This window comes from Schistocerca piceifrons, chromosome 1 (genome assembly GCF_021461385.2).
Source record: "Schistocerca piceifrons isolate TAMUIC-IGC-003096 chromosome 1, iqSchPice1.1, whole genome shotgun sequence".
NCBI classification, from domain to species: domain Eukaryota; kingdom Metazoa; phylum Arthropoda; class Insecta; order Orthoptera; family Acrididae; genus Schistocerca; species Schistocerca piceifrons.
This window is the reverse complement of record NC_060138.1, coordinates 139,849,688-139,862,107: the sequence shown is the minus strand read 5'-3', so window position 1 is coordinate 139,862,107 and position 12,420 is coordinate 139,849,688. Positions and strand designations below refer to the sequence as shown.

The 12,420-nt window shown below is 38.7% G+C and overlaps 1 protein-coding gene across 1 annotated transcript in view; it reads right to left on the bottom strand.

The window, feature by feature from the left end:
- Positions 1-618: 618 nt before the first annotated feature.
- The window catches only part of LOC124790458 (SH2 domain-containing protein 5-like), a 387,811-nt gene continuing 376,009 nt past the window's right edge, over positions 619-12,420 (bottom strand). Inside the window, exon 8 of the mRNA XM_047257790.1 lies at positions 619-2,934. Within this exon, the coding sequence (XP_047113746.1) occupies positions 2,725-2,934 (210 nt within the window). The 3' untranslated portion in view covers positions 619-2,724. The remainder of the gene's footprint in view (positions 2,935-12,420) is intronic.

The window sequence follows — 12,420 nt, the reverse complement described above, 5'->3', positions numbered from 1 at the left end:
AAGCATACTTCCCAAGGTCCTTTAGAACGACGTAATTTTATGAGATGCATACTTCCCACTGCCCTAACGGATATAATTCACGATAAATAGAAAGTACGGCGGGTTCAGCATGCTACCAATAGATGCAAGGAGGTTACAGCATTGATACAAAATATTCTAAAATTCCCATAGTTTACTCCGCACGTGATGGATTTAAAACAGGCGTTTGGTTAAGCTCAGAGACTTCCTTTGCTCCGTATAGTATGCAAGACGGGTGATGGACCATGATGTGTTAAGTTTCCAGTGGTAGGATTAAGAACCGTTACTTAGAAAATAAAATACTAGTCAAAATCTAGGGTGTTCTTCAACTTTGGCGTTAGCGGGAATCAATAAAATCTTCGCTTCCATGTCGTAATCTAAATCCCTACGTCCTTGTAGGAAAGTATTCGTATGTAGTTGTGAGCAACAACGTCTTAAGAACATCGCACTGTAACAATGTAGCCATAAATGAGCTGAAAGGAGACTAAACTGTAGACTCTTAATCGTTTTTGAACTTGTAGTGAGAGACAGTTTCAGCACTGAGGAATAAGGGGCACGACGGTCCAATAAAAAAAAGAAGACATTCCATTTGCTGTCAGTCAATCTTTATTCTTACCATTAACAAGCCATCAGTGCAACAGTTCTTGACTAGAACCATCTCAAGAATATATTATTCAATTGCATTTGCTGAGTATAAACACGTAAATAAACTTTATATACTTTTAAGTAACACATCATTTTAGAGCCTGACTAGAGCTATGCATAGACATCATTACTTAATATACTTTAACACAGCAGCGACTCATCTGCTAAGCAGTTCACTCACGTTTTTGGCACTTTGGTTACAAAGCAAAACATCTTCCTTAAGCTAAGGACATAGATTCATTACTTGGATAGATACTATTGTCGTGCCACTTTAAGAACCATTTACATACTATTCTTACACTTTTTAGAGACAGATCTTATTGAAATCACATATGTCAACAATTTCTGTAAATATAATGTATGTGGTAGTTAACATTTGATGTCGGGTTTCTCCAGCTTGTTTCCAATATATCCCAACATTTAATAGAAAAGGTGAGTATATCCTACAAAATGCCCACGTATAGATTTCTAAATAAAACTATTGTTATACTTCGTCCACTAAATTCGTCTCTCTATAAATGCAGAAGGAACACTGAACCTTAAACAGAAAATCACCACTATAGATTACAGATTCGTGTTACTAAGTTGCGGATGTAATGCATAATGCGCATTCTTTTGTCGCCATGTCGGAAGTATTTTCATTCCTACAAAAATATATTTTCAGATTTATCGTAAGTGCGATATGTTTCTTCTTTAGGGTTACTGTACTAATTCACACATGGAAATGGACTACAGCTGCGATGGTGCTTGAAAACATAATGGTGTGATTGAAAGCTACTCAAAGCAAGTCAAGTGTATTTTTTTTAATTTTAAGGATACATAGATGTTCACAGCTACAGTGAACAACAGAAACGTATAGTATCCTTGTAATACCACGAATCATGTTTTACATTGCTATTAAGTGCAATTCTCATTTAAGTCGCTTTTATACGCACTGTTTTATGTTTTATATATATAAATGACTTTTGGGTCTATTACGTACGTTCAATTAGTGAATATGTTCATTATTACGAATCGAAAATGTAACACCATAAAACGTAATGTAGGACACTTACAGAACGTAAAATGGGGAAGACCTCACGTTGACGTCTCCAGTTACTGATCGATATGATGTGTATGTGTAGGATTAGCTGGCATACCTGTGTGCTGAAATCACTATGTGTGGTTCAAGTTGAGTATTAGGAGACTTTAAGGGTGAGGACAGTAGCTAAGAACTCAACATACGTGAAGGTCTTTCATCATAAATATGTAAATTTCTTCGCATCAAATGTAGAATACCAGTGAGCTCTATAGTGATCACTAACATCAAATTGCCCTAATCTACATGGGAAACGAAGCGTCGAATTATGGAAATTACTTTTTTTTTAAACCGTGACTTGCAAGCTTCTCTCTTGATTAAGTGAAAAAGATTTTTCATCATTTGTCGGATGCTGGTACGCGTGTAGAGCGTCAGCTTGTATTCCCTATGGTAATCTTTGTGAAAGCTGAAAACATAACGGAACAAATATATGCATGAAGGATACATAAATTTCTGAAATGGCTGTGAATACTGAATTTCACTGTACAGGCAAGTAGTGTAGGTCGATTATCAAGGAAATCCTTACAGATTTATGGAAAAATGAGTAAATCTGAGTAAAATAATTTGAAATTGAAGTTGAAGCAAAAAAATACATAAAATAAGTTGAGTACATATAAGAGACAGCAAAAATGGCTTTGAAACCAAGAAATTTAATGAGGTTTCGAGTCACAATTACTGAGATTGATGCTGAAATTGTACAATGGAGCTCCTGTAACTTGTCATAATCACTTGGTTTCATCTCTGGTGAAAATACCCCTCTGTAGTCTCTATTTCCACCCTCATTTCTCGCGTCCACCAGCAGTGAAAATGTAGGTAACACTCTTTTATGAAAGGTGGTAGTTAACTGACGCGTACAAAGACATGGATAGTCAGCCACAGGAGATAACACTGACTCTGTTGTTAAATCACGAAGGTATTCGTATCAGCTACACGTAGCGCTGTGAACTAGTTGTATATGGTGTCCTGTATCGACGGAGAAGGGTCTACAGGGAGAGGTCGGCCATCATCTTGCGGAAGTCGGACAGCGTGTTGTAGTCTGGGTCGGAGTCTGTGTCTGCGCTGTCCTTGTTGGAGTCGGACTTGGCGAAGCTGGGGTTGTAGCGGCTGAGCGACAGCGGAACGGGCAGGAGCTCCGGCATCACAGAGTGGTGCGTGATCAGCGCGGTCAGGCTCGAAAACTCCTTCGTGAAGCCCTGCGGAAAGAGAGAGAAATTCACTGTGAAAACCGAGCAGCAGATTCAAGGTATGAGATTTTCCTGAATGTACTGCATACTGTGACTAATGAAAGGAAGGAAAGAAGGATGAAGTTTGACGTTGAAAGCAGTCTATTTTTATCACAGATCACACCCTTACATCATCACACCGTTAGATCACGCACAAATTAAAACTGTATGGATTTAATATATTTTCATAATGTAGGGACACGGTTATAACATATTTCTTTAAAGTCAGCACCGCCATTAGACTGTTGTTTATTTACAGTGTTACATTTACACTTCACAATCACGATTTAGGCTTCAAAGTGCCATTATCAAATGTTTTCTGAAAGCAGAATAGACAATAACAGTGAAATACATAACAAGTGATATAACCATATAAGAATCCACATTTATAATGCTTACTTTCTAGTGTTACAAATTGTCTAAGATGGCATACTGTCGTATTAAAATACACTATATACACATTGTCTAAGCGTCGATATTTCTGGCAGTGCCTACTGCTTTGTTTCATCACTGAGTATACCATCTTGACTGAATAACAATTTGCTGAATGTCAAATTGTCTTGGTCAAAGAAATTCCTGTTACAACCAGGTGACTTTTTCTTTTCTTTTTAATCTGTGGACTCAGTGTCCGGTAGGATAAGAAGGATGAGGAGCAATTTATTTTCTATGGTAGTTGTTACATCTTGGCAGTACCTGTTTATCTTAGTATACAGTGATGTTGCCTGCTCATAAACATAAACAGTAACAAATCTCTCGATAATATTCGCTGCATCCATAAATATAACAGTCCAGCTAATCACTGACGTTGTCCAAAGTACATTTTAGTAGGTAAATGTACAGCTTTGTACGTGAAGTTAACACATCGCCAACTCTAAATTGTGTATACAAAGGTAAACAGCTACTGCAATGGTGTAACAACTATCAAGGAACACAAATTGCTTCTAACCTTTCCTATCCTACCAGACACTGAGTCCAAAGATAAAAAAAGAAAAAGTTACCTGCTTGTAACAGCAATTTCTTTAACCAAGACAATTTGACACTTAGCCAATTGTCATTCAGTCAAGATGGTACACTCACTGATGAAACAAAGCAGTAGGCTGTGCCAGAAGTATGGACGCTTAGATAATGTGTATAGTAGTGTATTTTAATACGACAGTATGAGATCTTAGGCAATTTATAACACTTGTAAGTTAGCATTATAAAAATGTACTCTTATATGGTTATATCACTTGTTATGTATTTCACTATTATTGTGTAATCCGCTTTCAAAAAACACTTGATAATGACACTTTGATGCCGAAATCATGATTGTGTAAGTGTAACACTGTAAATAAATAACAGTCTAAGGGCGGTTCAAAATGGTTCAAATGGCTCTGAGCACTATGGGACTCAACTGCTGAGGTCATTAGTCCCCTAGAACTTAGAACTAGTTAAACCTAACTAACCTAAGGACATTACAAACATCCATGCCCGAGGCAGGATTCGAACCTGCGACCGTAGCGGTGTTGCGGTTCCAGACTGCAGCGCCTTTAACCGCACGGCCACTTCGGCCGGCAGTCTAAGGGCGGTACTGACTTTAAAAATGTATACATTTATGTGTAGGCTCTGAATATACAAAAACGTCCACAGGTTGGGGAACGTATCAAAGAAACAAGGATTCGAAATATCATTCCGCAGAAACAATACAGTACAGAAAAATGTGAATGCCTAGAGCATCTCCAGAGACAAATTCTGCAAAGCTTGACTCTATCAGTTAAACTGTAGTCCATGTCAATCGGTCTACATAGGCCAAACATGCAGACATTTCACAACGAAATATTCAGAACACATCGGAGCCTTAAAATGTGACAGTACAAACTCCACTTTCGCAGATCATCTCTGACAAGAAAACCACCATCCCTACAACACTGAGATTGATGTCAAGACATCCAGAGAAATCAGTACCCTCTATCAAAAGCAGACAGTAGAGGAGAGCTACCACACACAAAAAGTAATGATACAAAGAATGAAAGCCTTGAACGAAAATACAAACTGTGTAACAAAATACTGTTAGGAAAAATCAGTGGTCTATACAAATGCACTTCCACACACAAAACGTAATAATAAAATACCCTCAGTTATCCGAAACTATATGTTACATTCTCAATTCTCAAGCCCACTCCATCCCACTCCTCTTACCAGCACTCTCTCTCTCTCTCTCTCTCTCTCTCTCTCTCTCTCTCTCTCTCTCACTCACTTTACACACACCCACAACACACACACACACACACACACACACACACACACACACACACACACACACACACCAGTTCATATCACATCGCGTCACGTAACATCAGTTCTCCCCCAACAGACACACCACAATAGTTTTCACGAAACACTCAGAATTAGCGACTCACTAAACAAACGGCAAACAATGAACAAATGAGCAGAGACAACAATATAGCACCATTCACTGAATATGTAGACAGATGTGTCTGCCCAAACCGCGTTTTGTGGTGAATACTTGAGAAGTAAATGTGTGGGAGATAAATTACACTAAAAAGAGTGTGAAAACAATGTAATCAGTAGCAAGAGAAAGAGAAATTTACCAGAGAATCGCAACAGGTAAAAAAATTTCAGTAACATACATGGGCGTCCAAAATTAAAGCAACAAATCGGTGTTTCCCGTCCTGTGGTTAATTCACGATATAATCATACAAACTATCATCAAATATCCGTACGATCGTGTTCTGTACGGAAGATGGCACTTCGGTCAACGGAAAACCACGCCGACGATGACTTCAGGGCATCTATCAAACAGGGTAGTGTTTGTCGGGTAGTCCCATATCCACATTAGCTGTGTACACAGTCACAAAAAAAAAAAAAAAATAAATAAAATAAAATGGTTCAAATGACTCTGAGCACTATGGGACTTAACTTCTGAGGTCATCAGTCCCCTAGAACTTAGAACTACTTAAACCTAACTAGCCTAAGGACATCACACACATCCATGCCCGAGGCAGGATTCGAACCTGCGACCGTAGCGGTCGCACGGTTCCAGACTGTAGTGCCTAGAACCGCTCGGCTACCCCGACCTGGGTACACAGTCGCAGATGGTGCAGTATGGCACAGGAGAGACACGTGCCAGACTCTCTACGGTGGAGGGCACAGGAAGAACGGAAGCTGGACAGTCGCATTACCAAACATGTAGGTCTGTAGGGTGCTTCAGACCGACAGTAGAGGTAGTTCACTTGGGGAATTTTGTTGTTTCCAGCGGATTATGCTGCAACATAATTTTTAATAAGTCTAATTTTCTAAAATATCTAAAACCGATCAAACTAGGAATTGTGTGTTTTTTAACTTGGGAATGATTAGAATTACACAGTGTAAAAGGGGGAGAAATCGATCTACATCTAAACATCTTTGGTCTCTCCTATTAAAGTGGTATAATTCTTTGAAAGCATAAAAGCTATATTTCCTTTTGCTACTGCGTCTTTCTTGAGTGATGGAAATATGGTGCGGTCTATGGGCCTTTGAAAGGTGGCTACACTGAGCCACTGCGCCAGAGATTGCGCCAAAGAGTATTATTAAGCCGCCTCCACAGTGCTTGGGGAGAGCTCGTAGTAGTCAGTGCCTGTCGAGGACTCGTAGTAGTCAGTACTTGTTAAGAACTCGTAGCAGAGAGTGTTTGTTGAGATGTGCTAGTAGGCAGTGCTTGCTGAGATGTGATACTGAAAAGTTCTTGTTGAGATGTGATAGTAGCGAGTCGGTGTGGAGAGATTGAAATGTCTAGAGTGCTTTTCATCAATATAAACGAAGGTAAAAAAATTTTTTTTTCTTTTCTCTCTCATTATTTCAGTGTCCTGAATAATGCGTCATTACAGGTTCAGTCAACAAAGCATCTGGCGTGTGTTCTTGTATTAGAGTGTAATTCTGGGTTTCTTGCGCAATTATAGTATTTCTATTTTTTTTAATTACTTCAGTATAAATGATATTTAAAATTTCTTGTCTTGAAGAAGAACCGTGCCGGATGTGTACGTTGAGTCACACTCCCACACACAGAACAATTACACTCGTGCTTTGGTTTCGTAGGTTTTATAATTGCTGGGGACTTAATTAATTATTTGTGTTAACGAAAATTTTCTTTCATTCTTTGTTGTTGTTCTATGCAGTCAGATTGCGTACTAATACTAGTCAGGGCCAACCGTTTACGAGACACAGCGTAATCGGACATTCAGCTACGAACTAAAAAATTTAAAAAAATATTTGCATTTTATTTAATTAAGCCCCCATGCACCTAACAGGGCTCAGTGGGCTACCACCTGACGTGTGTCCTGTTAGCGACCCTGCAGTCGAGTTGGTTAGGTTCGAGAGAGCTGTAGGTGATACCTGCAGATTAGTTCCACTGCCACCAGTCATCGCTGCAAGTGTTACAAGATTCTGCATACTCATAGGACTGACCGTGGGGTTTGCTACTGATAAATTAGCTAATGTTGCAAGTCCCTGAAGATTTGCTTGCAGTCCCTGCAGAGCCTGTCAAGTTTAATCCTGTGGAATTCTGTAATGCTGCTAAACTCTGCAAACTGGTTGTGTTTTGTGCAGCCTGTAGCTGCTGTTGCAGGAGGAGCTGTTGTTGCACAGAATTTAATGCCGACAGACCCGCTGTCTGCCCATTTGTTGTTGTCGACCGATTTTCATTTAAAAAGAACTTTCCAGATAGATCGCAAAAACGAGGTGTGGCCAAATCGTCCAATCTAACAAAGCGTCTAAGAAAATTACAGACACTAAGGAAACTACGAACATCACGTTTTGTGGTAGGAACAGCATAATTACGAATAGCGTCTAATTTTTCTGTAATGCCAACTCTTGCAAAAATACGTAATAATGAATCCAAAATTTTGTTGTGCTCACTTCAAGAACGTTTAGCAATAAGAATGTCGTCAACATATGAAATAATATTGTCACGAATATAAACAGGTAAAATTTCGTTTAAACTACGAATGAATGCTGCAGAAGATACAGTAAGTCCAAATGGTAATTTCCGAAGTCACTTTTGGGTAAATTAGTCATATCAGGTAATTGTTTACTTACTCTCTAGATAGATTGATAGTCGAAGAGTTGGTTTGACAGATGCAAAGAATAGTAAAAGAGTAGGCAGCGGTACAGAAAACTAAAAGAGAAATTGCACCACTACAGCTCGGGGCCCTATGCACGCTACTGCACATATTCACTTAGAGTAGTGAATCCCCTGAGGACTTTAATAGCCGCACATAATTTCTAGTTTGTGACTTAGTGGCCAATTTGGTGGAAGTGCGTACATAAATTGATCTAACCATGCACATGGATGTATGTCATTCTTAGAATTGCGGAAGATCTTAAATTTCCGAACAGTCAAAAAGTGTTTATAGTCAAAGTTTTCGCCTCGTGGCGACAAAGACCTACCGCGTCTGTCCCAGTCACAATGACGATTATTGTTAAATTCACGCGCCTGGCGCTCTCTTGTTGCATCCCGTACATGAAACAAATTACTTTCTTCAAAGCCCTCTGCTATCTGTGATTCTAAATTTCTTCTGCTGTCTTTTCCTACGATTTCGCCTTCAATTTGTTTGACTTGCTTTCGTAATGCCTCAACCTCCCTTTTAACGCGTTCATTAAATTTTCCCTGATTTTCAACATGCTTATTTATATTCTGGTACTCTTCGGTTTCTGCAAATGGCAATGGTGCTGTATCATCTGAATCTCTGTCCCCACTAAGATTTGTCAGTTTATCTGAAATTTCCTCAACTCTTTCCGATAAGTCACCTAATTGTTCTTTCTGTTTATTTACGTCTTCCGTAAGTGTCGCGACTCTGGTTTCAGTATTGACACATTTGGTAGTTAGCTGTTCATATTGTTGTGTTAGGTTATTTAATCTGTCATTTGGTATGGATTCCTCGATTCTCTCAAATATTTCTTCCTTATCCTTTGCACGTTGTAAATTTAACTCTGAAAATTTCTGTACTATCACGCGATCTCTTTCTTCCTGTTCTCTATCCTGTTCCCTTTGTCTAATCTCTACTGCAACTAATCTATTATTATGAGAATTCAAAATCGGTTGTACTTCTTCTCTGATTTCTTTCTTTAACTCATCTTTCATATTTTTGAAACATGTCCCTATTCGTGAGTCTAACCGTGTTTCCAGTGTTCCCATAGCAGTTTTTAATTCAGATCCCAAAGTTCCCATCTCGGTTTTAATTGTTCCTATTTGTGATCCCAGTGAGTCTAACCGTGTTTCCATTGTTCCCATCTGTGTTTTTAATTCAGATCCAAACCGTGTTTCCATTATTCCCATCTCTGTTTTAATTGTGCCTGTTTGTGATCCCAAATTTAATATTGCACTCATTAACTGCTGTCGTTAACCTCGTATTCTGTGAATTTTCTGATTGAGAAAAATTTTGAAATGGTTCCGGACAATTTTCCCGACTTATTACATTGTTTTCCACTTCATTATTCAACACACTGTTCTCCTGTGTTGGCGAGTTCGCCATGTTAACAATTTCGTCATTCTCACTATTCATCATTTTTGCCTTTTTCATTGATCGCGTAATCATTTACAAAAAATACAAAACTCGTCACTATATGAAAATTGCACACAATGACACTTTATCTCCAACAATACCATTCACACGAAATGTTTCCTTCAAACACGATTAACGAACAATTGAAATAATTGCACTAAATTGTCAAACGCGTATACAAGGCAATAAAAATTAAATTTTGAAAAATACCATTAGAAGAATGCCAATTACCAAATCTACACATGCAATATAGACTACAATTACTAAACTACAAATTACTACAACAATACTACAGTCTACTATTTTTACGATCAGAAGATTCCAAGGGACGATCCGAAGCAGCGGTCGCCACGTGCATGGGGGCTTAATTAAATAAAATGCAAATATTTTTGGTAACTGTAAGTCCGATTACGCAAGTCTCGTAAACGGTTGGCCCTGACTAGTATTAGTACGCAATCTGACTGCATAGAACAACAACAAAGAATGAAAGAAAATTTACGTTAACACAAATAATTAATTAAGTCCCCAGCAACTATAAAACCTACGAAAACAAAGCACAAGTGTAATTGTTCTGTGTGTGGGTGTGTGACTCAACGTACACATCTGGCACGGTTCTTCTTCAACAAGACAAGAAATTTTAAATATCATTTATACTGAAGTAATTAAAAAAATAGAAATACTATAATTGCGCAAGAAACCCAGAATTACACTCTAATACAAGAACACACGCCAGATGCTTTGTTGACTGAACCTGTAATGACGCATTATTCAGGACACTGAAATAATGAGAGAGAAAAGAAAAAAATTTTTTTTACCTTCGTTTATATTGATGAAAAGCACTCTAGACATTACAATCTCTCCACACCGACTCGCTGCTATCACATCTCAACAAGAACTTTTCAGTATCACATCTCAGCAAGCACTGCCTACTAGCACATCTCAACAAACACTCTCTGCTACGAGTTCTTAACAAGTACTGACTACTACGAGTCCTCGACAGGCACTGACTACTACGAGCTCTCCCCAAGCACTGTGGAGGCGGCTTAATAATACTGTTTGGCGCAATCTCTGGCGCAGTGGCTCAGTGTAGCCACCTTTCACCTTTCAGCTGAGTTTTACCTAACTTCGATTTTTTTTCTAATGTTTATGAGTTTCGCTTGTGGGTTGTAATGTAACAATTTGGATTTTTCCTACTTGTGTTTGTTCTTGAATTTCATGATGCTTGTTGTGAACACATGGACGAAACACGTTTTTGGACAGTGAATTAAATGGCTAGTATGATTCATAACCATTCCATAGGCTATTTGAATGCTCTGAAATTCGTGCATTGTACATACGAGGTATATTAAAGACCGTTCCGCACACCGTTCACGTGGGTAAAGCAAGGGAACCACGGTAAGTACATTGTTTAACGTAGTAAAACACTACCAATTATGACATGACATGAGATGACAAGTGACTGCAAGTTTATGTCGATAACGAGACAATTGGAGACGTAACACGAGTTCGGAGTAGGGAAAGGTAAGGAAGAAAATCGCCCATGCCCTAAGCAGATTACTGTCACCAAGAAACCGTGAGACATGATTACAGATTAACGTCTCTTTGAGGAAGAAGATAGAATTCAATTAGAGGGAGTATAAGTTGGTATTCCGAAAGACGTACTGAAGTCTAATACCTCTGTTTTCTTGCACACGTGAAATGCTGTGGGAGGCAGATGCGATAGAATGTTGGAATGGTTGGTTGTCTTCAAGTAAATCAAACGTCATACTCTGAAGAAGCTTACGAATTTCGCAAGTGTATTGCGACGCACTTTTCAACATTTTTATGCCTGGCAAGCAACGCCATCTACAAAGAAAAACTGTCGTAACTGCCAGTGAATGAAAAACCATAGACAAAAGGGACTGTTAGCATTAGAGTTTAATAGAGCTTTGGAAGGCTTGATGACAAATAAGACAGAATTTGTAGATAACATTCTTTCGGCATTTCTGAAAGTAGGGAGAGTGGCAACGAAGCGTCTACCAAAGTTGGTTTGTAGAATGTATGATTCTGGATACATACCATGAGACTTACGAAAAAAAGTTCAGACACGCAATCCTGTAGATGACAAGGGTAGATAAGTGCAACACTATCGCACATTCGCGTTGACGGCGCATGCATCCAAGCTGCTGACAAGAATAATGCACGGAATAATAACAATAAAAGAAACTGAGGATCTGTTGTGTATTGATAAGTTCGATTTCGGAAGGTAAGAGCGCTAGAGGACAGCTTTGACGCTGCGATTAATGATTGAAAGAAGACTGTAAAAATATCAAGAGACGTTCAGAGGATTTGTCGACTTAAACAAATTCTAGAATGTCAAATGGCGCAAAATGATCAAACCTCTCAGAAAAATACGTGTAAGCTAAGCGGAAAAACAGGCACTATACAGTAAGTACATAAGAACCAAAAGGAAACAACAAGACTGTTCGGATTAAAAAGTGTGCCGGACAGGGATATCGACCTGCGTCTCTACTGTTCTATCTACATTTCAAATAAGCAATGTCGAAGATAAAAGAAAGTTTAGAGAGTGGGCTTCAAATACAAGGTGAAATGATAACAATGATAAGATCCATGATGATATTGCTAACCTCAAGGAAATTGAAGTGACAGATGACGTGTTGAATGAAATGAATATTGTAATGAGTAAATAATACGGACTGTGAGTAAACCGAAGAAGAAACTAACATCGAGTAGCAGAAATGAGACTAGCGATAAACTAAACATCAAAACTGAGGAACATGACGTATAACAAATAAAGAAATTCTGCTGCTGAGAATTTTTCCGGGTTGTATGGCCTTGGTCCATAGAAGGCTACCTTGGACGAAACGTCAGGGATTGAAGAGTTTCATGGACCAAGGCCATACAACCCGGAAAAATT